This window comes from Cyanistes caeruleus, unplaced genomic scaffold (assembly GCF_971803275.1).
Source record: "Cyanistes caeruleus unplaced genomic scaffold, bCyaCae1.hap1.1 HAP1_SUPER_30, whole genome shotgun sequence".
NCBI classification, from domain to species: Eukaryota; Metazoa; Chordata; class Aves; order Passeriformes; family Paridae; genus Cyanistes; species Cyanistes caeruleus.
The window spans coordinates 2,980,746-3,005,598 of NW_028256295.1; the positions used below are offsets into that span (position 1 = coordinate 2,980,746).

At 56.0% G+C, this 24,853-nt stretch overlaps 4 protein-coding genes across 4 annotated transcripts in view; 1 reads left to right on the plus strand and 3 right to left on the minus strand.

Annotated features, from left to right (window-relative positions):
* LOC111922621 (uncharacterized) overlaps positions 1-24,853 on the plus strand; it is an 813,543-nt gene that overhangs the window by 409,052 nt on the left and 379,638 nt on the right. The gene's annotated exons all lie outside the window — the stretch shown is intronic.
* Positions 560-1,658, minus strand: LOC147645306 (olfactory receptor 14J1-like). The gene has a single exon (XM_086874854.1). The coding sequence runs from the start codon at positions 1,656-1,658 to the stop codon at positions 702-704; it is 957 nt and encodes a 318-aa protein (XP_086730980.1). The 3' UTR covers positions 560-701.
* Positions 7,176-24,853, minus strand: part of LOC111945726 (uncharacterized) — a 555,958-nt gene continuing 538,280 nt past the window's right edge. The window contains exons 15-17 of the mRNA XM_086874769.1: positions 24,265-24,271; positions 10,038-10,398; positions 7,176-7,189 (exon numbers count right to left, since the gene is read on the minus strand). Of these exons, the coding sequence (XP_086730895.1) occupies positions 7,176-7,189; positions 10,038-10,398; positions 24,265-24,271 (382 nt within the window). The remainder of the gene's footprint in view (positions 7,190-10,037; positions 10,399-24,264; positions 24,272-24,853) is intronic.
* On the minus strand, positions 16,815-19,958 carry LOC147645307 (serine/threonine-protein kinase pim-1-like). The gene is made up of 6 exons (XM_086874735.1): positions 19,703-19,958; positions 18,891-19,067; positions 18,487-18,634; positions 18,081-18,297; positions 17,399-17,533; positions 16,815-17,112 (listed from the first exon to the last, which is right to left on the minus strand). Exons 1-3 carry the CDS (start codon positions 19,956-19,958, stop codon positions 18,528-18,530), a joined length of 540 nt encoding a protein of 179 aa, XP_086730861.1. The 3' UTR covers positions 16,815-17,112; positions 17,399-17,533; positions 18,081-18,297; positions 18,487-18,527.

Sequence of the window (24,853 nt, forward strand, 5' to 3'; positions counted from 1 at the left end):
GCACAATTGCCCTGGGACACCTTCCCACGTTGTCCCTGGAACACAGACAGAGCCCAGGCCCTGTTCAGCTGCTCCCTCAGGTCCATCCCAGGAGCTCTTGCTGCGCCAGGACACTGCTGTACACTGAGGTTTGCTTTGCCAACCCATTCCTGGAGCACATTCCTGACAGCAGCTCTGGAGGAGAGCAAAGCCTTCCTGCCCTGCCCTCAGGAGATGTCCTTTGCTGCTGGAACTGCTGCTGGAACCCAGCTGTGTCCCGTCAGTGCCCATGGCCTGTCCCTGCCTGTGGGCACAGCACGGACACGCAGCAGGACAGTGACCAAGCTGCCAGAGCACTCTGGCCTGGCACCCACAGAAGGGCTGAGAAGGGGAGTGTGGAGCTGGGAAGAGCAGCTCTGAAAGGACCAAGTGCTGCTGCTCCCTGGCAGTGCTGCTGGTGTGGGACTTTTCCCTTTCTCCCCTCTAACTGCAGGTCTGAGTTGGGATCCCTGATAAACAAGGCAGTGCAAGGCAGTTTATTTTGTTCAAATAAAGCAATAGTACAAATCCTGGTTTACAGAACTTCTGGATAAAACTTGAGGCAGACAGCGAATTAGATGAGGGATGAATAAAACCATTTAATTGAGCACAACATTATGGCAAGAATACATTGCCACCACCAAAGACTGGGAATGAGCCAGTCATGAGTTCCAATCTGAAAACTATGAAGCAAAAAACAAACACTTTTTTGTTTCTGAAAAGTATCTAGTCATCATTTTCCTTAGGGAATCCCTGAGCTCCTGGTTCCTCAGGCTGTAGATGAGGGGGTTCAGGACTGGAGGCACCACTGAGTACAGAACTGACAGTGACACATCCAGAGAAGGGGAGGAGATGGAGGGGGGCTTAAGGTAGGCAAATATGGCAGTGCTGAGGAACAGGGAGACCACAGCCAGGTGAGGGAGGCAGGTGGAAAAGGCTTTGTGCCGTCCCTGCTCAGAGGGGATCCTCAGCACGGCCCTGAAGATCTGCACATAGGAGAAAACAATGAACACAAAACAGCCAAATAACAGAAAAGCACAAACTATGAGAAGCCCCAGTTTCCTGAGGTTTGAGTGAGAGCAGGAGAGCTTGAGGATGTGTGGCACTTCACAGAAGAACTGGCCCAGGGCATTGCCATGGCACAGGGGCAGGGAAAATGTATTGGCTGTGTGCAGCAGTGAATAGAGAAAGGCACTGGCCCAGGCAGCTGCTGCCATGTGGGCACAAGCTCTGCTGCCCAGGAGGGTCCCGTAGTGCAGGAGTTTGCAGATGGACACGTAGCGATCGTAGCACATGATGGTCAGGAGGAAATACTCTGTTGCAGCACAGAAAACCAAAAAAAATACTTGTGCAGCACATCCTGTGTAGGAGATGTGTCTGGTGTCCCAGAGGGAATTGTGCATGGCTTTGGGCACAGTGGTGCAGATGCAGCCCAGGTCAGTGAGGGCCAGGTTGAGCAGGAAGAAGAACATGGGGCTGTGCAGGTGGTGGCTGCAGGCTACGGCGCTGATGATGAGGCCGTTGCCCAGGAGGGCAGCCAGGGAGATGCCCAGGAAGAGGCAGAAGTGCAGGAGCTGCAGCTGCCGCGTGTCTGCCAATGCCAGCAGGAGGAAGTGGCTGATGGAGCTGCTGTTGGACATTTCTTCACTCTGGCCATGGAATCCTGTTGAAAGAGGAGAAAGTGACAAGTCATGGGAGACTTTACTGAGCTATAGAAGCCCTTTCTCCCAGCCCTGCCCCTGCTGCTCTGTGCCACCCAATTTTCCTTTTCTCAGAGCCCTTCCTTCAGCCCCGTGCCTGGAGCTCTGCTGGGATCTGGCCCCGTTGCTGTGATGAGCAGGGGCTCTGCCCATGGACAGTGAGGAGTGAGCTCTGCTCTGCAGCAGTGGGGTCATGGGAACAGGGTCAGGGGCCAGTCCTGGGGTTGGACTGCATCATTCCAAACTGCTCCTGAGGCAGAGGAGCCTGGCAGCATCTCCTGTCCCAGGGGTAAGGAATGGTGATGGCCAAAGGCAGTTTGAGAGGGTTTCCTGCTGTGCCCAGGGAGATCAGAGAGAAATGTGCAATGCAGGAGCATTGGCTGTAACTCAGTGAAGGGTCAGGGGAGCTGCTCTGTCACTCCATCTGTCCCCAGTTGCCCTTCCTGAGATCGAGGGCAGGCACTGTGTTTCCCTGGAAATCTGCCTGACACAGCTGAGAGAAGAGGGACCCACAGCACAGCAAACTGGTTCAGCCTTTCTCAGAGTCTCAGCCCCACTCCTGGCCAAGGACACTCCTGTCCCCAGTGTCCCCTGGAGACAGCTGACAGCTTGGGTGGCACCCCAAGGACACACCAAGGGTCCTGTCCATGGCACTGCTGGAGGAGAGTCAGGTCATTCCCAGCCTCCCAGCCTGCCCTGCCCAGAGCTCCTGGGGCAGAGGGAGCTGGGACATCCCATTGCTGTGCCCAGCCTGCACAGGAGGAGCCCAAGGGCTGGGCCTGCCCTGCAGCTGGAGCTGCCATTCCCAGAGAGCTGTCAGCAATGCCATGAGCACCTGGGCAAGGCAAGGAGAGAGAGCCAGGCCCTGAGGAAAAGCCTTTCCTTCCCCAGCCCTGCCCAGCCCCTGCCAGGCAGCACCAGTGCAGGACAATCACCCTCAGGCATTTCCAATCAGACATTTGCTGTGTCTTGGCATGGGGATCTGTAAAAGAGTAATCATGGAATAGTTAATTTGGGAAAAGACTTTAAACTTTAAACTTTAAACTAAAATCCCAGCACAGCTTGGTGGCACTTTCCCCCCACTGCCTGCCCAGGGCTCTGCTGCCTGGAGCTGTCCCTGCCAGCAGCTGCTGCCCTGTGCCCAGGGCTGGACCCTGCCAGCCCAGCCCCAGCCCAGCCCAGCCCTGGGGGCTCAGCTCTGCCCTGCAGAGCCCTCCCAGCTCAGGGCACTGCCCAGGGGCAGCTCTGGCTCTGCAGGCTCTGATGGCAATGGCAGAGCAACCCTGAGGAGGCTGGAAAAGGACACTGATGCTGCCTGTGAGGGACCCTGTGCTGATTTCTGTCAGTGCCTGGTTAAGATTTGAGAATTTACTTTTTTTACTTTATCGCAACCTGTCATCAGAGGTTGAATAGAGAAATGAAATGAAAGCTGAATATCAATGTGCAATTTCCCATCCAGGCAACCCAAAGCACTAGATTAAAAAAGCAAAAACTTCCCTTTTATGCAGCCCCTGACTTGCTGTGCTCCTTGTATAATTTACATGGTGCAGTCCATGGGCAGAGTGGCTGAAAGCACATTAGGAATCTCATGTAAACCTACTGATCACTAAAAGTAACAGTTCAGCTATCTCAGGCATTGACAAAATTCATAATACCTTTAATCTTAATCCCCCCTCCCTGCCATTCTGCAATAGTAGGAAACTGAATACAAAGTCTTAGAAAATGTCCTCATTTTTATCAAAATCCTTATCTTTCAAATATTCCATGACTGATCAGGAACCCTCAGCATGTCAGAGCTTCAGGAGCATTCACCTCCCCTCCACCAGAAATACTCAGAGCTGTACTCACAGAGTCTGTAGGCACTGGCATGTTCCAGCTTTAGGAGATGCCTCCAGGAGCTGCAGCTGCATTGTCCTGCAGCCAGAGGCTTCCTGTGCCAAGGGCTGGCAGGGATTCTGCCCCAGGCACTTCTCAGCCCCTTCCCAGCCCTGACTGATTGAAGCTCTCTGTGCCTCTGGGCTGTGCCCAGGGTGGCTGCAGGCAGTGCCCCAGCCCTGCTGGGCTGGCAGAAGAGCTGCTCAGCAAGAGAAATGTGCTTTTGAAGCTCTTCTTGGTTTCCAGGAGCTGCCTCTGTGCCAGGAGCCCAGCCCAGCTCAGCAGCACAGACACAGCAGCAGGACTTTAATGAGCCTCTTGGGGCTTTGTGCTGAGGCCCTGAACATCAGTCCCTGACAGGGAGGGGAAGAAACCTCTCAAGAACTCCAAGTCAGAATCCAACTCCAAAGTTTCTTTTCCTTTTAATGGGTCCCACTGAGGGATGTGACTGAGAAAGTGTCCCCAGGCCCCAGGCAGAGCAGAGAACTGGAGGCACTGATGACAGCTGGGGACAAAGAGAAGCCAAGGCTTGGTGCCCTGGGCCACAGCAGCCAATGCTGTGCCAGCAAGGGCTGTGAGGAGACACCTTGTCCTGAGGCCCTGGGGCCTCCTGGCACAGCCCCAGCAAGGCTGGCCACTGTCACCCCCTTGGCCTGCCCTCAGCATCCCCCCTAGCCCACATGCCAGTGGCCTCAGGGATCTGCTGGAAGGAGTCCCTGGGGAGCCTTGCTCAGGAATGGCCCTGGGGGGCTCCTTCATGCTCCCAGGGACTGCAGCTTTTTCAAAGGACTTTGGCTTTTGCCTTGGAGTCTCTGAGAGCTTTGTGCAATCCTGGCCTCCAATTATCTGCTGTAATTAGTCCCTTGAGAGGCTTTGTCAGTAACAACACTCAGTGGGGCTCATTAATACTTTAAGGCACTTCAGGTTCTTAAGGCACTTTCCTTTTTCCTTCCCACCCTGAGTCTCTGAGAAGTTTGTGCAATCATGGCCCCAATTATCTGCTTTAACGAGTCCCTTGGGAGCTTTGCATTGACACTCAGTGGGGCTCATCAATACTTTGAGATACTCAGGGCTTTTTCAGCTACTTTGGATTTTCCTTTTCACACTGAGTCTCTGGGAGGTTTTTGTGCAATCCTGGTCTCCAGTTCTCTCCTCCAAGGAGTCCATGAGGAGCCTGTGTTGGGGATGGACCTCAGTGGCACCCATTAATGCTTGGAGACACTTTGGGTTTTTCCTCTGACCTTGACTCTTGGAAAGGTTTGTGCAATCTCCTCTCAGGCCCTGAGGTTCAAGGGCTCAGCTCCAAATGCACCACGGGGCTCATTAGGATCAAGCAAATCCTAACAAACCATGGCTGTGCCTTGATTTCCCTCTGGTCTGGTGCAGTTCTCAGGAAAGTTTCCTACAATACTTATGGAGAAATACTTCAAAGAGCTTCTAAGAAATACGTATTCCTATTTTAAAAGGTGTATTTTATTAATGATCTCTTTAGAGCAGAGGTGATTGCAGCACTCAGTGATGGATATTGATCCAGGGTCTCTCCTAAGGAGGTCTGGCCAGGTCAGAGAAGCTGTGCCTTGAGGTCTGACCCAGTGGGGACAACCTTGCTCCACATTCCCCAGCCCCATCCTGTCTCTCCTCACTCTCCTGGGACCTGCTTTGCTCACAGAACTGGCTGCACTCAGGCAAAGAGGGGTTTTCCTTCTTTGATTTTAGCAATCTAAAACTGCTGAGTTTCCCCATGGAAAACAGACACCCTCCTCAAGTGTGTGCCAAGCCCAAGGTGCCACCAAGGAGGTTCCCCTTCCCCAAGGCAGAGCCACACAAGGAATGTTTCAGACACACAGGGAGTTCTACAATAAACACAACCCCAGAGGTGGCTGAAGGCAGAATTAGAGCAGCTGCTGAAGGACAGACAAGCTTTGAACTCCTTGCAGCTGAAAGCACCAAGTGGGTTGTTGGGAGGTGTATGAGTGAGGCAAGAGTGAGGGAAGGGAAATGCAGAGAGCCCTGGAAGTGTTTCTGTGCAGACAGGCTGCTGCAAGGGCACCGTTGGACTTCTCTGGGGGGAACTGTGATGGAGGTTGGGGCAGAGTGACCTCCCCAGTGACCTCGAGATGTCACACAGCCACCAGGGATGTCACAGCCCACTCAGTGGTGTCACACAACCTGCTCTGGGAAGTCACACCACCTTTCTGTGATGTCACATCTCTTCCTATATGCCACAAAACCACCTTGTGATGTCACATAGCCTCCTGTGATATCACACAGCCACATTTGATGTCACAGCTCACTCTGTGATGTCACAGTCAGCACTGTGATGTCATACAACCTGTCCTGAGATGTCACATGGCTTTTCTATGATGTCACTGCCCTCTTTAGGATTTCATATCACAACCATGTGGTGTCACAGTCTGCTCAGTGATGTCACAACCCTCTCTGTGATATTCTCTATCTAACCTCTGGTGTCACAATCCTCTCTGTGATGTCACAATCCACTAAGTGATATCACCCAGGCCACACTGTGATGTCATGCAGCCACACTACAATGTCACAACCTGCACTGTGATGTCACAGATCTCCTCTATGATACCGTAGCTGCTCAGTGACCTCACACAACAAACTCTGTGATGTCACAGCCCCATCTGTGACCTCACACAACCCACTCGGAGCTGTCACACAGCCCCTTTCTGACATCACAGCTGCTCTGGGGCTCCAGGACACAGCCACAGAGGTGCTGCTGGGACACAGCCCCCTCTGGCACATCCCACAGCCCCTGCCAGTGCTGAGCCCCTGGCAGCTGTGTCTGGGCCTGCTCTCTGTGTCCCTGAGCTGCCCTGGCAGGGCCCCAGCCCTGCTGGGCTGTGCTCAGGAGCTGCTCCTGGCCAGAGCTGTCTCTCTGCAGCGCTGCCCTTGCCAGGAGCTGCCTCTGGGCCAGGAGCCCGGCCCAGCTCAGCAGCACAGACACAGCACCAGCACTTTCATCACCCTCTCGGGCCTTTGGGGCTCTTGGCATCACACTCAGTCCCTCAGAGTGTGCTCCAGAAACTCCTCAAGAGCTCCAAGTCAGTTGGAAACATTGAAGTTTCTTGTAGTTGAAATGAGAGACACGAGTGAGAAAGCGTCCCCAGGTTCCAGGCAGAGCAGAAGACTGGAGGCCCTGATGGCAGCTGGGGACAAGCAAGGGAAAGGTGTCTGTGGTGCTGAGCAAAGCTGGATGTGTTTCAGGAATGGCAAGGGCCAAGGGCTGAGCCCCAGCCCCTGGCAAGGCAGATGCTGTCCCTCCCTCATTGCTCAGGGCTCTTCCCGGGCCACTGGCATGTGGGGATGTGCAATGCCAAGGGCAGCACCATGGGGCGGCCCCTGCCAGGCTGCTGAGCAGGGACAAGGAGGCAATGAGGCCCCAGGGCTGCCAGGGTCACTTGTCCCCTGCTGGCCTCAGGCCCAGGGCCAGCAGCCATGGCCAAAGGGCTGCACAAGTTGCCTCTGGCAGGACCTTGCAGCTGCACAGCCCAGGGCCCTCAACCTCTACCTACTGCTTATGTGATGAGGCCTCCAAATCTCATCCTGGGAGATTTTTGGTCACTCTCCATGGTCTGTGAAAATGGAAACACTGGTCAAAGTTATTTTCTACCAAATCTTGCATTTTCAGGGATCAATCTAATTAAGCTGAAGAAGAATGGATTTAGATTTGTTAGAAGAAGGAAATATTTTACAATCAGAGTGGCACAAAACTGCGGCTGTTTTTCCAGAGAAATGGATGCCTCATCCCAGAAATGCTCCCAGAGCAGGAGCTCTGTGCAACCTGACACAGTGAAAGCCCCTCCTCTCCCCAAGGATGGAATTGCTGTTGTGTGGGTTCTCTGATGTGCTGGGTGCCCTCACAACCCTCCTGGCCAGAATGTCTGCTGAGGGCCAGCCAGGCTGCTGCAGTGGCACTGACCTCACATCCATCACCATTGCAGCCATGTCCCCTGGGCCTGGCTCTCCCCTTTCCTCTGCCCCTGCCTTGTCTCTGCTGCCATGAAGAGTTGTTTCATTATTATCTTGTCCCCAAGGTGCTGGGGCCAATTGCTTCCCAGTCAGGCTCTTGGAGCAGCAGTGGCTTTTCAGAGCCCAGCCAGAAATGAGCCCTGAAGCAGCAGCTCTGCAGTGCTGGCCACCAGGCCGGGGTGCCAAGGGAGCCTTCTGGCCATGGCCTGGAAGCAGCTGCTGCTGCCAAGGTGCCTTTGGTGCCTCAGGCTGTCCCTGGCACAGCTCCCAGCACGGCACTCTGCACTTGTGCCCGAGCCCTTCCCTGGGTTGGGGCTGGCCTGGGGCTTTTCCTGCAGCAGGATCTGCCCTGGCCATGGCACAGGAAAGGCAGTTCCTGCTGGAGCAGGAGGCTGTGCCTGGAATGGGCTCAAACAACTCCAGCAAAGCCCTGTTCACCTCAAAATTGCTCCCTAGAGCACTGTAGTCTAATGATTGTTATAGCTCCTATACTGTGGAGTAAATAACTCTTTTTCTTTATTTACTCTGTGGTGTAAATAAATCTGTCTAATCTTGCGAGAATCAGTCACAGTGGCATTTGTATAAATATATCTGATATTCCATTGTTAATCCTGTGGGGAAAATTGCATTACGGTTCAATTCCACCTGTCCAGTCTTTACACATAAGCCTTTGACAAACTCTGGGGCTGGGACTGGATCCAGCTGCTCCCAGTCTCCTCTCTTAGAAAGAATTTAAAAGTCTAGGAAGCTTGGAGGGGTTTGAGGATCCGTGGTGGCTGTTGGGTGTCATTTCTCCACCTCATGACTCAGCAGGAGTTTCTCCAATAAAGAAATAAAGCTTTTGCCTGAAGCTCCCACTCTGCCCGTGACAGGAAGCCCTGGGAGTGTCTGTGACATCCCGGCTCTTTGGCAGCCTGGGGACTCCTGGGATGTCACCGTGGAGCCCCCGGTAGTGCCTGTGACAGAGCGGTGCCTTTGCAGCCCAAGGAACCCTGGGATGTCACCATGGAATTGCTGGGACTGCGTCTGACCACACGGCTCTTCAGCATCCCCAGAAACACCTGGGAGGTTTCCATGGAACCCCTGTCTCTGCCTGTGACACTCTGGCTCCTGAACAGCCTGGAGACTCTTGGAATGTCCCCATGGAGCCCTTCTGAGGGCCTGTAACAAATCTGATCCTTGGTAGGCAACCATCACCAGCCCCATGTAGCGATGGTCTGTTTCCATGGCAACTATCACCAGGACCTGTTGCCATTGTCTGTTTCCATGGCAACCATCACAGCCCCTGTTGCTATGGTCAGTCCCTTGGCAGCTCCATGGAGACCCCATGCCAGGGGTGGTTACCATGGACACCAGCTCAGGCCTGGAGCCAGAGTCCATTGCCATGGCAACCATTTGCAGTCCCATCCCCAGGCTCATGGGATCCCAGAGCCACAGAATTGGCTGAGCTGGGAGGGAGCCATGGGGATCCTCCAGTCCAACTGCTGGCCCTGCACAGGACACCCCAACAATCCCAGCCTGGGCCTGGCAGCGCTGGCCAAACGCTGCTGGAGCTCAGCCAGCCCTGGAGCTGGGAGCCTTCCCTGGGGAGCCTGTTCAGTGCCCCAGCAGCCTCGCGGGAAAAACCTTTTCCTCACATCCAGCCTAAACCTGCCCGCCTCAGCTCCAGCCGCTCCCTCCACTCCTGGCCCTGGGCACCAGAGGGAAGAGGTTCCCACAGCCCCCAGCCAGGGACCCGCTCCCAAGGCTGCTGCCATGGCAACCAGGCCTGGCACCAGCTGGGATGCTCGGTTTCCACGGGCTGGGCTTCAGGAATGGCATTCCCCAATTTCCTGCTCCTGCTGAAACCGTGCTGCTGCTCGCTTCCCTCCCACCTCCCATGGAAAGCACAAAAGGCAAAGATCCCAGGCTGGGATAAGAACAATTTATTGAGAACAGCAATGAGATGATGAATTAACACAATCAGAAATAATTCTGGTAACAGAAGGGATAAGACAAATTATTTATAGGGAAAACTAAAATGCCACCGACTGGTTCTTCCTGGCCATGTATTTCCTCCTGCCAAGAAAGGACACTCTTCTCCTCTGGTGAGAGAGGGAGTCCTTTTCCTGCCCCTGGCAATGACCTGAGATGGGATTTAATATACTGACAGGGCCATGGACAGACGCTCATGTTCTTTAATCCCACATCACGACATTGCCATGGGCAGGAAAAGGTACAGGTGTCTTCCCAGCATGGATCCCAGGGAACATGGATCACCAGGTCTCTTACCAATGTCGTTCCTCCAAGGTGGGATGAAGCTGGAGCTGTGGAGAAAGCTCTTCCTGCACTTGGGGCACTCACAGGGCTTCCCTTAGTGGTGCCTCCGTTGGTGTCTGGCCAAGTTAGACCTGTCTGAGAAGCTCTTCCCACACTGGGGACACCCGTAGGGCCTCTCCCCAGTGTGGATGCGCCGGTGGGTGATGAGGGCGGAATTTCGCTTGAAGCCTTTCCTGCAGTCGGGGCAGCGGAAGGGCCTCTCATTCGTGTGAATCCGCTGGTGCCTGAGGAGATGGGAGCTGCTCTGAAACCTCTTCCCACACTCGAGACACTCGTAGGGCCTCTCCCCAGTGTGGATGCGCTGGTGGATGACAAGTTGGGAGTTGAAACTGAAGCCCTTCCCACATTCCCCACACTCATAGGGCCATTCCCCAGTGTGGATCATCTGGTGGCGGATCAGGCTGTTGCTGTGGCTGAAGCTCTTCCCACACTCCAAGCACTTGTAGGGCTTCTCCCCATCCTGAAGCTGCTCATGGACCACCAGCTCAGAGCCCTGGCTGGATCTCCGGCCGCCTTCCCAGCACAGGGTGGGTCTTTCCTCCTCAGAGCACCCTGGGCTGGGTTTGGAGCCCCTCCTCCTGTGGGATCTCTGGGGATTTTCCTCACCGCTGGATTCCTGCACTGTGGAGCTGCTCAGAACAGCCTCTTCCACGAGGTTCTGCCGTGGGGATTTGTCCTCCCTGGTCTCCATCCTCAGCTCCTTGTCTGGGGGAGGAAGGACAAGGAGAGGATGGGATTTGCCTCCGTGCCAGAGGGAAGGGGAAGGAGATCCCCCCAGTGTGCCCCCGGCAGGACGGCGTCGGCAGCGGGGTTGTCCTGCAGCCGGGGGCCAGGCTGGGCTGGGAGATGGAGCAGGAGAGAGGGGGAAAGGGGCACTGACTTCCTCCTCACCTGCCTGGGTGTCCTGGGACATCTTCCTCTTCCTCACAGCCTCCTTCTCCATCCAGCCGAAGTTTAGGAATCAGAAATCCTGGTTTCAGAAAATGCAATGGATGAGCACTTTGGGTTAGGGGTTTCCTACTCTCCAAGTCCTTCCCTAGAAGTCACCGGGCACCTGGTGCCCATATAAACCACCAAAACGCTAATATTCAGTCCCCTAAAATACACAAATGGCCAAGATTCACCAAAAACACCCATCCATGTGTTTACCCTCTCTGGTCCCTCCACTGTGGGGTCCTGGAAGCCCCCCCTGTCTGGATTGCTGTGGGTCAAGTTCGTATTGCTGTTCCCCGTCTCTGTCTGCTGGGGCTCCTGGCAAGCCAGGAGGTTCCTCTTCTCTGGCCTCACCACTTTGGCATCCCAGAAGTCCTGCGTGGTCAGCACTGTCTGGGCTCCCTGGTTCAGGCTCCTGGGGTATCCCTGGGCCCCCTTGTCCATGCTCCCAACATCTGCAGGCTTCGGAAGCACCCCCAGCTCTGGCACTGCCCGTTTCTGCTGCCCCCATTGCTGCTTTCCCTGCCAGCCCCGCTGGTCCCGGGCCATCCCCACATGGCTCTGGGCTGACAATGCAGCCCCTGAGGCGGGCAGAGCAAGCCCCAGCACGGGGGGAGCCTGCATGCTCCGCTCCCTCGGCAGCCGCGCCCAGCCCCGGGCACAGAGCTCCGGCAGCCCCCATTGCCGCCCCCTCCCCAGAGACCCCCGGGGACCCCCGCAGCCGGGGCTGCCTCTGAGCCAGGCGGCCCCCGAGCCCGGCTGCGTGGCCAGAGGGGCATGGCGAGCCCGGGGCCTCTGTACCACCGCTTGTTCCGCTCTCCCTCAGCCTCTGCCCGGCCCGGCCCGGCCCCCCGAGCCCCGCCAGGCTCCGCACGGCCACGGCCGGCCCGGGCCGCTCCCCTCGGAGCCCGCTGCGGACACGGCGCCGGCCCGGCCACACGGACCCGCCTGTGCCGGGGGCCCACGGGCCGCCCAGCGCTGCCCGGGCCTCGGCCCCGAGCACAGAGCTCTGCCCGGGGGGCTCCCGGCCCGAGGCGGCGGCTCCGGGCCCGCCCGGCCGCTCCCGGCTCCCACAGCCCTCCCGGGGCCGCCCCGCCCGGGCCGGGCCTGCGCCAGCGCTCCCCGCACCCGCGGGGCTGCAAACCGCTGGGCACAGCTCACAAAAAAACATTCCCCCAGCCCCGCAAAACACCAAAATCACAACCGGCCGTCACCCCCCACAAAAAACCATCCAAACCCCAAACCCACAAACCGACGGCTTCCAGCCTCTCCTGCGCCTTCCCAGGGATCCCAAGGCCGCGGGAATGCCCCCGGAGCGGGACAGAAAGCTGCTCCAGCCCAGGCACTTTGGACACCCTGGGCTCTCCTCTGGGGGCCCTGCAACACCCGCCAGTGGAACCTCGCCCTGCAAAGGAACCATTTTGGTGCTCCCTGCGGAGGCCAGAACTGAAACTTTGTTCCTTTGGCCTCGGGCCGGAGACCCCCGGGCTGTTTTCTGCACACACTTCCAGCCCCCAGCGCTTGCTGCAGCCGCTCCCTGCAAATGTCCCACTGCCAGGGCCCTGGCCTTGCTGTCACCCGCTGGGGCTGGCCATGAACACAGCTCCTGCACTTGCATTTCCAGCTGCTGTGCACCCAGAGCTGAGGGATCTGCAGCTGCCTGAATGCAAAACCTGGTAGAGGAGCCTCTCTCCAGGGGGAAATCTCCCCTTCCTGAGCCAGCCCGTGGCAATGCTGCCATTCTCTGCTGCTGCTGCTGCTGCTGCTGGGGCACTCGGGGCTCTGGCCGAGCAGGAAAGGTGACCCTGAGCCAGGAGCTTTCCTTGGCTGCAGCAAAGCCTCGGTGCACAAAGACCTTCCCGGCGCTGTGCTTGTTTGTTTTTAATAAATTAACTCACCCTGTGAGCTGTGTGCAGAGCTCTGTAACTGTGTGTGACACTTGTCTGTGGCACTGTGGGGGTGGCCAAGGGCACCTTCCCCGAGCTGTGTGCAGAGGAATCCACAGCAGCCCAGGCCGGGGGTGCTCAGTGGCCGCTCAGTTCCGCTGACTGGACGCGGCTCTGGCCGCTTCCCTTGGAGCGTCTCCAGGGAGGGAACGCTGGGGCTGCTGGCCCGGCTGTGCTGTCACTGCCAGGGGAACGCTGGGGCTGCTGGCCCGGCTGTGCTGTCACTGCCAGGGGAACGCTGGGGCTGCTGGCCCGGCTGTGCTGTCACTGCCAGGGGAACGCTGGGGCTGCTGGCCCGGCTGTGCTGTCACTGCCAGGGGAACGCTGGGGCTGCTGGCCCGGCTGTGCTGGCACTGCCAGGGGAACGCTGGGGCTGCCCCGCTCCTGCCCCACCCCATCAGCTCTGCCAGCGCCTCCAGGGGACACAAAGGCTGAGCCCAAGGGTGAGAGTTGCACAAGGGGCTGAGCTGGCATCTGGGACCCATTGGGATCATGGAGTGCAGCCCCCGGCCCTGCACAGACACCCCAACAATCGCAGCCTGTGCATCCCTGGCAGCGCTGGCCAAAGGCTCCTGGAGCTGCGGCAGCCTCGGGGCCGTGCCCATTCCCTGGGGAGCCTGGGCACTGCCCCAGCCCCCTGGGGGGGAAGAAGCTTTTGCTCATCTCCAGCCCAGCCCTGCCCTGGCCCAGCTCCAGCCGTTCCCTCGGCTCCTGTCCCTGCTCACCTGGGCAGAGATCAGAGCTTGCCCACAGAAGCTGTGGCTGCCCCTGGATCCCTGGAAGTGTCCAAGGCCAGGCTGGATGGGGCTTGGAGCAGCCTGGGATAGTGGAAGGTGTCCCTGCCATGGCAGGGTGTGGAATGAGATGAACTTTAAGGTCTCTTCCAAGCCAAGGCATTCTGTGATTCTGTGATTTTGGGGGAGATGCTGAAGCTCTGGCTCAGCTTTATCTCAGCAAATGTCTGGAGCCAGCAGCAGCCATGGGTGGTGGGATCATCTCCTCCTCCCTCTCACTGTGGCTGTAACTCACCCAAGGGCAGTGTCATAAATCAATTTGAAATTTGGACAACTAGGGCTATTGGGTTAACAGCAGTGTAATAACAAGAAAAAAAAGATACAATTTAGTGAATTGAATACAATAATCCAATTTAATAAAATAATACAATTTAGTGGATTGAATAGCAATTTGATATAGAAGGAATACAATTTAGTAAAAGAGTACAATTTAGTGAATATATTCATATATATATATATATATATATATGTATATATATGTATGAATATAGATATGAATATAGCTTGCCAGTAAATATGATTAAAGCATAAGCAAAACTGACCGGGGTATGGAGAGGGCTTCTCAACCCCCTTACATATGAAATAGAGCAATTAAAACTAAACTTATATACTGTATACTTATACATATTCATTCATGTTTCCCCTAAGTCTCCTCCAATTTCTGATTCTTTAATTTTACATCACTATTCTTCATGGTGCATGCTTCACTTGTTGCTAGGGGGTCTTCAGTCTTCTTTTGGTGGTCTTTTGGATGAAGGCTTACACTCATCCTCATTGTCCTCTGGATAACCTCACAGGCTGTGTGTGCGTACTAAGCGTTGTGTTATGTAAGTGAGCATTGTACTCTACTAATTAATCTTATATTTTATAATTTTCAGGCCCAGTGCCTAAAGTCATTCCAACTTTATCCATCTCAAGGTCGATTTTGTCTTAGGACATCTCTTATCTCAAAACTACATCCTGTACCTTAATTTTAACATGTAACATCTGTAGAGGGGTACATCTGCCTTGTAACACCAATTCCCTTGATCGCTTCTAATAATAACTTTCCAAATACTGACACTTTAGTTAGCAGGAATCATTTCCATTTATTACAGGAGGGTGTGAAAACAGGAGCATTGTTTGGTGTGGCCTCCTCTCTGCCTTTCACACCTTTCAGTGCTTTGAGCCAGCCAAGAGCTTTCTCCAGGAGTGCAATGAAGCAGCTGTTGCTGCTCCCAGCTCTGGCTCTTCCCAGTCTCTGCCCCTGCCTGGTTTTGTCCCTCTTGCTGTGCCCTCTGTTCCCCCAGGGGGCTGCCCCAGGCTGAGGGATCAGATGCAGGCACTGCTGCTGCTCCCTGGGGACCAGCCCCAGTTTGGTTGTTGCTGTCAGTGCCAGCAGAAGCGGTGGCTGGAGCAGCGGGTGCTGACAGTGGCCCAAGGCCCGGGGCTGGAGGGGTCCCTGGGCTGGGGCTGGGAGGGAGCTGCCCCTTGTTCTCCCTCTGCCTCCCGCAGAGCTGGGCCGGGCACAAGTGGGGCAGCAGAGCCAACAGGGAGCCTGCGAGTCTCTTGCAGCCGTGCCTGCTCAGAGTTTGGCCTTGGAGCTTCAGGTGGGCAAAGGCAGCTGCTCTGCTCCCTCTGCGTGTGCCCGTGTTCAGCAGCGCTGCTCCATCAGTCTGTGCCCAGCAACGGGGAAAAGCCTCAGCCCTGCAGGGCCAGGAGCTGCCAGGCTCTGCCTGAGCAGCTCAGCCAGCGGGAAGGGAGCTGCTCCACACGGGAACCAGGAGCAAAGGACGTGCCTTTTCTAGGACATGCTTTCTGTAAAAAAAAAAAAAAGCAACAAAAACAAACAAAAAAAATACGAAAAAAATATGAAAGATAAAAATTACCCCAAAAGTGTAGTGAAAAATCTTCTATAACTCTGGAGTAAGAAAGAGGTAACTGATCTTTTGAAAAAGAGAACTCAGCTTTGATTTTAGTTACTTAGTTTGTACACATGCTAGTGGAAAGGATTCATTAGCTGCCTTCCTTTACAGATTTGATGGATGTTTTCGAATATCAAGATATTTTGCACTGCAGTTAAAGGAATAGGAAATTGAAATACATGTTCTTCATGACTGTGTCTTGAGTGTAAATATTTTGCAGTTTGAAACTTGGACCTCAAGTGTTGCAAATGGAAGTGATAAATGCCAATGGACTGAGGGAATGCAGCTTTTCCTATGGGATGTGCAGCACTCCAAGGACTTCCTCAGTGGGGCTGTGGCTGCTTGGAGCTTTGTCCTGTGCCACTCCGGGATGTCATGAAATGGGACTTCACCTGCCAGCAGCCCAGGTCACGCTCTGCCACCCCAGCTCCTTGGACCTTGTGTTCCCAAAGAAGACACAAGGTGTTTCTGCAGCTCCACCTTTGCACAGATCCACAGAGAGCTGGGATTATCCCAAGTCTCGTGTCTCCATTGTGCCATATTCCTAAAGAACCAGCAGCCCATCCCGACGAATATGGTGAGTTATGTGGATGGTTGTCAGCTCCCTTTCCTGCCTAAAAATCCTGAAACTGCTTCTAAATGCTGTTCCCTTCAGCTCTTGGACACCTACTGACACAGAGCTGGGAAAAAAATGCCCTGGCCATGGCTTACAAGGTGAGTTCTGCCAAAGTTAGAGCTCTGTGGGAAATCTCTATCCATCCCTATCCTTTTAATATATCTGTACGTGGGGGTGTGCATGGATGTGTCTTGGATGGAAAGGAAGGAGTGTGCAAACAACGTGACTGACACTTTCACTCTCTGTGTTCATTCCATACTCATGGGTACCAAGATATTATGGAAACCTTTGCAAGGACAGAGCTTCTGTCCATGGATACAGAGACATCCAAGAGCCCCTGGCACAGACAGACCCTTCTGTCCATGGATACAGAGACATCCAAGAGCCCCTGGCACAGACAGACCCTTCTGTCCATGGATACAGAGACATCCAAGAGCCCCTGGCACAGACAGACCCTTCTGTCCATGGATACAGAGACATCCAAGAGCCCCTGGCACAGACAGACCCTTCTGTCCATGGATACAGAGACATCCAAGAGCCCCTGGCACAGACAGACATTGCTGCTCTTCAGCCAGTGACAGGATGAGTCCCTGAGACTGGGGCTTGGCCTTCCTCGTGGTGAGGGGCATCAAGGAAGGCTGCAGTGTGATGGAGACTGTGATGGGCTGGGAACTCACTGGGGGAAAGGAGGGAGCAGTTGTGAAGTAAAAGGCAGGTGTGGGGGACAGAACTGTTCAGAGAAGGGCTGAGCTACAGCTTGAGCAAGATGAAAAATGTCATTAGGGGTCATCCCAGATGGATTTCATTTCAGAAGTTATGGAACAAGTTTAATTTTTGGGAGGTGTCATGTTTTCCCTTGGAGGTGGACACTCTGCAGACTTGAGCTGCATTGCCAAAATGCTCAAGTCTCTGCTGCAGGTCACAGCGTTTCTTCTTTGGCTGATCCCGGCCCGGTGCTGAGCCCAGCAGAGCCCTGGCAGAGCCCAGAGCAGCCTCAGCATCCGCAGAGCCCGGCTGCAAGGAGAGAAAGCAGAAACCGCCCGTCAGCTGAAGGCTCCTGTCCCCTTGTCCCAGCCAGCCGCGGTGCCCAGGCCATGCTGGCCGTGCTCAGAGCTGGGCCCAGAGCTGCCCATCACTGCTGCCTTGGGGAGCAGAGCAGGAGGGCAGGACATGTGCCCAGCCTGCAGCCAGCCATGGCAGATCCAGCCCCTCAGCAGCTGCCCAGAGCGGGATGCTCCTGTGCCCGCTGCCATCTCCCAAAAGCTCTTGTCCCAGCCATGCCAAGGAGATGAGGACCCACCTCACACCATCCGCTGCCACAAGAAAAGCTGGTCCCAAACGATGTCCTCAGTCTTCTCCAAGGGCACGGCCCATCCACGCCACAGCTGGTCCCAAGCACTTCCCGATCCAGACTGGATCCCACCTAGAACGCTTCCTTTAGAAAAACAAACAACAAATTAATGAAAATAGGTTACAGACAAAAAGGGGAAACAAGAAAAATGGTAAAAAATCTTATCTCTGTCAGGAGCTTGAGGAAGGCCCAACCCCTATATTCTGGGGAAAAACCCACCCATGGGTGAGGGAAGCCCATGCTTTCTCCCTTTCCCCCTGCACTGTCCCCCAAAATCACGGTGATCCCAAAGCAAAGCAGGGGAGTGCAGCAGCCCAAGCCCTTCCTTGCCTGCACAGCAAAGCAGCCGTGCTCAGGTTCTGGAGTCCCACCTGTGCTCCTGCCATGGGGGTTTGTTTGTGTCGGGCTGGCTGCCCCAGCCCCAGCCCGGGGCACGGTGGGTGCTGGGGGCTGTTGGCAGGGCCAGGATCCCACTCCCATTTCGTAACCACCCCAGCCCACGCCCCCAGCCCTGCCAAAAACCAGCTGGGCAGACACTGAGGAATCAGCTGCATCTGCCCCAGTGAAAGGGAAACCTTTGGTTCCCGGCCAATGCACAAATCTGGGAGCATCCCCCTGGGTCTGGACTTACCTGAAAATTCACTGTGGAGCCTGGCTTTGAAGAAGGTGCCAGAATCAAAGTCCATCATCGCCAGCTCCCGCTGGCCAGGTGCAGGAAGAGGTTGTCATCCTTGCTGCTGTCCTCCATGTCTTCAGCAGCAGCAGCAGCCCCGCCTGGTACAGCTTCTCCAGGGGCTCCTTCTTCCCTGGGATGACACCAGGCTGTCAGGGTTCTGCCTAGGGCCCGGCTGTCAGTGAAGCAGGACAAGCAAAACCAGCTCAGATGGTGCCCACCAGTGCTGGGCAGAGCAGCTCAGCTCCAGCACAAGGGCTGTGTGTTCCCATTCGATGACCCCAGTGCAGTGACACAGGCAGGACAAAAAAGTCTGGGTTTCTTTGCTGCTGATTGCCAGGGCATGTGTGGAGCTGTAACTTACCAGGTCCCTGCATCACTGTGCCTGTGGCTCTCTCCCTTCTTCTAGGGCTGATGAATATCCTGCATCCAGGGATCGCAGGACAGGTCTTCTAATGAGGGCCTGTCCAAGGAGTTCAGGGATAAACAGCACCTGATCAGAATCTGGCAGTCTGGGGAGAGAAACCACAAACCACTGGTCAGTTGGAGAAGGCTCCTGTCTGCTTTGCCCCACTATTCCCGTGCCCAGGCCACGCTGGATGTGCTCAGAGCTGGGCCTAAACTTTCCCATCAATTCCCTGTTTTGGAGGAGAGCAGGAGAGCAGGACATGTGCCACCTCCTCAGCAGCTGCCAGAGCGGGATGCTCACGAGCCCGCTGCTGTCTCCCAACACTGGTGTTCCCCCCGTGCCCAGAGATGAGGATCCACCTTGGGAGAGCCGTTGTGGCAGCGGGAGCTGGCCCCATCTGATGTTCCTGCCCCTCCTGAAAGGGTGCTCCCCGCAGACCATCTCGTGCAGCAGGATGCCCAGGGACCAGACGGTCGCTGCCTCGCCATGGTACCAGCCGAAGTCGTTCCATTCCGGGGGGCTGTATGACGGTGTTCCTATGGAATATGGATGGAGCTCATCAGGGGGATGCTGCTGCTCCCAGAGCCTGGCCCCAGCATCCCTGGGCATGTGGGGGCTGCCCCAGTGGCACACGGGGTGACCTGCTGCCCTCTCGCCAGCACCTGGGACTTGGGTACAAACCTGGGGTTGGAAAAGAAGCCACTGGTGCTGGAAGAGGGCAGCAGAAACCCTGGCAAGGCCTGACCATGACACACAAAGGGAAATACCCACTCAGTGCTGGCGAAAAACCACACCCACATCCTCCCTGCTGGCATTGCCCAAAAAATATCCTGAACCAAGGCAAACCAGGTGAGCAGAGCAGTCCAAGCCCATTCTCACCTGCACACCAAACCAGCTGGTGCACAGGTTCTGGCTCCCCCTCTCTGTTACTCCCACCCACAGGGGGTTTTGTCAGGCTGGCTGCCCCATCCCCAGCCCCAGTCCTGGGCAGAGTGGCAGGCAAAGGCTGCCAGCAGGGCTGGAAGATGGGTCCTCACCCAGCTCTGCTCAGAAGCAACTTGGCTGAAGACTCAGTGCTGTGACTGGCAGCCAAAGGGAGAATCCCTCCTGCCACACCCAGGTTGAGCCAGGAGATGCCAGGACCAGGATCACCACCCCTGTGTGGGCTCACCTGCAAATTGAGTGTAGGCTGTGTCCTGCAGGTAGGTGCCACAGCCAAAGTCAATCAGTTTTGCCTCGCGGGTGTCCAGGTCTACCAAGACGTTCTCAGGTTTGATATCTCGGTGCAGGACCCCGCAGCTGGTGCAGTGCCGCACGGCCGCCAGCACCTGCTGGAACAGCTCCCGCGCCTCTTCCTCGGACAGGAACCTCCGTGCCCGAATGAAACGTCGCAGGTCCTGACACCGCTCCGGGCGCTCCAGCACCATCACGATGGTGTTGGGGAGCTGAAACCATTCCAGCAGCTGCACCACACCGGGGAAGCCTGTGGACACCTTGTCCAGCAGCACTATCTCCAGGGGTGCGCTGGTGCCGTCGGGCTGCGGGAGGAGCACGGTGCCGTCAGTGGGGCTGAGGCCGTGCCAGGGCTCGGGAAGCCCTCAGCCAGCCCGGGATGCTCTGTGCCCTCCGCTGGCCCCACGCCCGCTCTCCCTGCAGGTGTCCTGGCGGCTCCCACCCTGCCGGGCCCCGGCTCATCCCCGCCCGGCACGGCCCGGCTTCTGCCGCTGGCCCCGCTCACTCACCAGCTCGCCCCAGTGCCGGACGCGGTTCCGTGGCACCTTTTTGATGGCCACCTGCAAGCCAAAGGGAACAGCGGATTCAGCTCACCGCCCACCGTGTCCAGCCCCATCCTCCTCCTCCGCCCCCTCCTCCTCCTCCGCCCGCCGCCGGCCCCTCTGCTCACCGGGAGTCCGTCCGAGAGCCGAGTGGCCGCAAAAACTCTGCCAAAGCCGCCGCGCCCCAGCAGTGAACCCACTCGGTAGCGCTGCTGCAGGGCCTGCTGCGCCTTCCCTGGGGAAGAGACGCGGCCGTCAGTGCTCGGCCCGGGGCCAGGAACGGCCCCCGAGCGCTCCCCGAGCTCCCCGGGCCGGGCACCCGCAGGCGTTCCCTCATTGGAACGCGACAGCGGCGGAGCTCGGGCCGGGGAAGCCGCAGCGGAGGCGGCGGCAGCGGCCGCACCGCCTGTGTCCTCCGCGGGCCCCGGGAGGAGCCGGGGCCGGGGCCGGGGCCGGGGCCGGGGCCGGGGCCGGGGCCGGGGCCGGGGCCGGGGCCGGGGTCGGGGTCGGGGTCGGGGTCGGGGCCGGGGCCGGGGTCGGCCCAGGCGGAGCCAAAGGGCGGCAATGCCGCCCCAGCCCCTGGCACTGATGCCCGCCCAGCACAGCCAGAGCCAGGCGAAGAGGAGACCTCGGCGGGATGGGCGGGGGAGGGGACGGGGCCGGGGCAGCCCCACCCGGGGCCGGGGGCGGGCTGGGGGCATGGCCCGGGTGGGCACGGGGAAAGAGAAAACTGGGAGATGAGGGGGCAGTGGGAAAGGGAGACCGGGAGAGGATGCGGGACCGCGGGAGAGGGAGAGGAGAGACAGAAAATTTTTAAATTCGCTTCTTGCTGCTGCCGCCGCTGCTGCTGCTGCTGCCGCCGCTGCCGCTGCAACTGAAGCACCGGGGCCGTTTGTCCCCGTGTCCGTTTGTCCGTTAACCGCTCGGCCCCGCCCCGAGCCCCGCGCTCCCCGGGCAGCCCCTGAGCCTGGCCAAACACGGCAACTTTGCCCTGCTGAGCCAAGAGCCAGAGTCTGGACTCCTGCACAGGGGCACAGCAATGCCCTTGGCTGCTGCTGTGCCTTGTCCCTGCTGAGGCTCAGACACCGTCTGAGCACATTCCCTGAATGCAGAATTTGTACCTGAGCCGAGCACTGCACTTGTGTCTCCAGCATTGCTTTCCAAGGAAAACAGGGCAAGGCAAACTGGCTATAGCTCAGGGTATTTTACAGGGTCTAAACCTTGCCAAGTCTCAGATCTTAGAGGTGAGAGCCATTTGGAATGAATGGGATGGAGAAACAGTGCAAGATGGAAAAGGGGAACATAAAAATAAATAGACAAAAATAGAGAAAAACATATTGTTTGTTTCTTTGGATTTTATTTTCATTTCTTAAAAAAGCTGTTTCCATTTTCCCAGAATCTTCTCCCCAGTCCCGTCTGTTCTTTCCAAAAACCTGTCCTGGAGAACAAGGCGCAGCTCCTGTCACAAGATGTGCCCCCAGCTGCAGCTTCTCTTGGCTTCCCACACTGTGAGTGCAGCACAACTCTTGCAGCAAAGCAGGACAAATGTTTGAAGAACTTGACAACTTGTTCTTTCTTTTCCTTGTGCACAGGGGAGTTGTGCCATTGGTGAGGTTTTCATTGTTCCTCTTCTACCCAAAGAAAACATGATGGGCTACCAGGAATTGTTGGGGAATACAAGCCTGGCTGAATGTGGAGAAAGAATCTCCAGAGCCTGCAGCCAGCAGTGGAGAGCTCATCATTCCAACAGCCCCATGGACATCTGGAAAGTGATCTGGAACATGAAGATGGGCTGACAGAGGGAGTTTGTTTCTGTGTTCAGTTGAGATGATTCTACATCTCTTGCACTGGGAGAAATCAAGAGCACAATCAGTTGATGATAAGCAGCAGAACATGATAAGCTGGAGCTCTCAGTGGATGAGAGAAAGAATGTGAAAAGGAGAAATGCAGGGAATGACTTGGTGAACTTTGTGTGTAAGAAGGGTCATTTTTTCCTAATAATTCCCAATTCATTCCCTTTGCTTTTATCCTTTTAACAAGGCCAATTGCATCTCAGATTCCCAATGAAATGAGAACCCTGAGCTTGTGGAGCTGCCTGAAAGGTGCCCTGTTCCTTTTTCTTCTGCTGCTCAGAAGAAACAATGAAGCAAGTTGGGAAGTTCTGGTTTTTCTTTCTCCTGGTGGATTTTTTCATTTTATTTGCCACTGCAGAGGCAATTTCTGTGATGGCCTCTGTCAGCTGATTCTATTTCAGCAGCAGCAGCAGCAGCAACAGGGCTGTGTTTGAGCACTGCAAATGTGACCTGTGTGGCTTTGATTCCCCTCGACTTAGTGCTCAGGGACTTGGGAGCATTTTGATCTCTACTGATCATGATGCCTGAAACAAAAATCCTGAGCTCCCCGTGACAAAAGCACAGTGGGTAGCACTGATTGAAAGAGGCAATTGCAGCTGTACTGCTAAAATTCAAGTGGCAAGCAGAAGAGGGGCAAGAGCAGCCGGGATCTACAATTGCCAAGGCCAGGGCACCAACAGCCTCCTGCTGTCACCTCAGGGTGAGTAAAACAGAGCTGAAAACAGCGCTGGAACCCGATCCTTTCTTCCTCTGAGGGCTGGCTGAGGGCAGCAGAGGCGGGCCCTGAGGAATCAGGGCTGTCTGTGGGGGATTGTTGCTGTAGGCCAGAATTGCCCTGGCAAAAGCCCTGGGGAGCCGAGGCAGGAGCAGGTGGGAAGGGCCGGCGCTGCTGCTGCTCCTGGCCGGGAGCCCCGGCCGGGCCGGGCCTGCGCCCGCTGCGCTGCGGCTGCTGCTGCTGCCAGAGCCGGGCGGGACTCGGGGACAGGGAATGGACACGGGGGGACAGCAAAGGCCTTGGGGGCTGCAGGGATGTTGGTGCTGGGGCCAGCGCCAGCACAGAGCTTCAGCCCGCAATGAACCCCGAGGGAAACGCTGGGGAAAGGCTCCATTCAGCCTTTCTTTACTCGGCCCTGTGAAGGGACCGAAATAAAAGGAGAGTGAGCAGGGCCCGACCCCTTCTCCTTTGGGAGGAGCCCCTGGGGCTGTGAGGGGCCGTGAGGGGAAATGAGAGGTTCTATGGGGCCATGAGAGGTTCTATGGGGCCATGAGGGGCTGTGAGGGGAAATGAGGGGCCATGAAGGGACATGAGGGGCTGTGAGAGGTTCTATGAGGCCATGAGAGGTTCTGTGGGGCCATGAGGGGTAGTGAGGGGCCATGAGGGGCTGTGAGGGGCCAAGATATGTTCTATGGGGCCATGAGAGGTTCTGTGGGGCCATGAGGGGTAGTGAGGGGCCATGAGGGGCTGTGAGGGGCCAAGATATGTTCTATGGGGCCATGAGAGGTTCTATGGGGCCATGAGAGGTTCTGTGGGGCCATGAGGGGCTGTGAGGGGCCATGAGAGGTTCTATGATGGCCATGAGGGGTTGTGAAGGGCCATGAGAAGCCTCAGCCCTGGCAGGAGGGGGTCCCACCATGTCCCCAGGGCAGAGCAGCCGTGAGGGGCCGCGAGTGCAGATGTGGCAGCAGAGCGGGCTTGGGGCACCTCTGGGAGGGGATGAGACCCTTCCCCAGCTCCAAACCACACTAAACCCACCATTAAAAGGATTTTCCATCTTTAGAATCTACTGGCAACTTGGAAATGACCGTACAGTTTAATCACAGTGGGAAAAGCAAGGGAATTTTCCCAGTGAGAGACATCCAGCCATTTTTATTCATGTCTAAGATTTAAAAGTCTCGACAGTGAAAAGTAATACTAATAAATAATAATAACAACAAGAAAAAAAATAAAGCCCCGAATCCCAACAATCACCTCAGAAACAAGTTTTTGTTTGTAGTAATAGATTAGTACTAAAGAAATAAATGAAAGAGATGTCATTTGTAATTAGATATGTTTCATTTTTCCCAGTTTCTGGTCCCCTTTCTCCAGGGTCATTTCCTTTACTCACCCACTTTCTAATAGGTAGAAGGGAGTTAAGCACACTGGAAAAGACAACAGCTCCTGTTTCCAAGGGAAGCAGCCACCACTCCAGGGAACCTGAATTGCCCCCAGGCACGTGTGTGCACTTGAAGGGTGAGCAGGTGTTGAGGACAGAGATCTCAAACTCCTTCTAAGGCTGTGAGAAACCCACCAGTGGCAAAGTATCATTGTGGGTCAGCTCCTGCTGAAATTCCATTCCCCCACACCCTCCAAATGGGCAGGCAGGGCTGGGCTCTGGCAGGGTTCAGTTTTGAGTGCCTTGTGCTCCCTGGCATGGAAGTGATCCTATGAACTCTGGTACTGATGGATTGTGGAATGGCTGCTGAAGGAGGAGGGGGAATCTCAGCAGACAGGAAAGTCTCTTCTTCTCCCTTCTCCCTGCAGAACCCCCTCTCCAAAGAGAAATGCCTGTGCTGGGTTTCCATGGCACCCCTTCCCTCAGCCCAGTGTCTGAGCCACTGTGTGTTCTGCAGGAGCCAAAGCCAGAGGAGTCCCAATATCAGTCACCCCACGGTCCCCACACAGCAGGAGAAAGCACTGCTTGCAGTGGGGCTGCT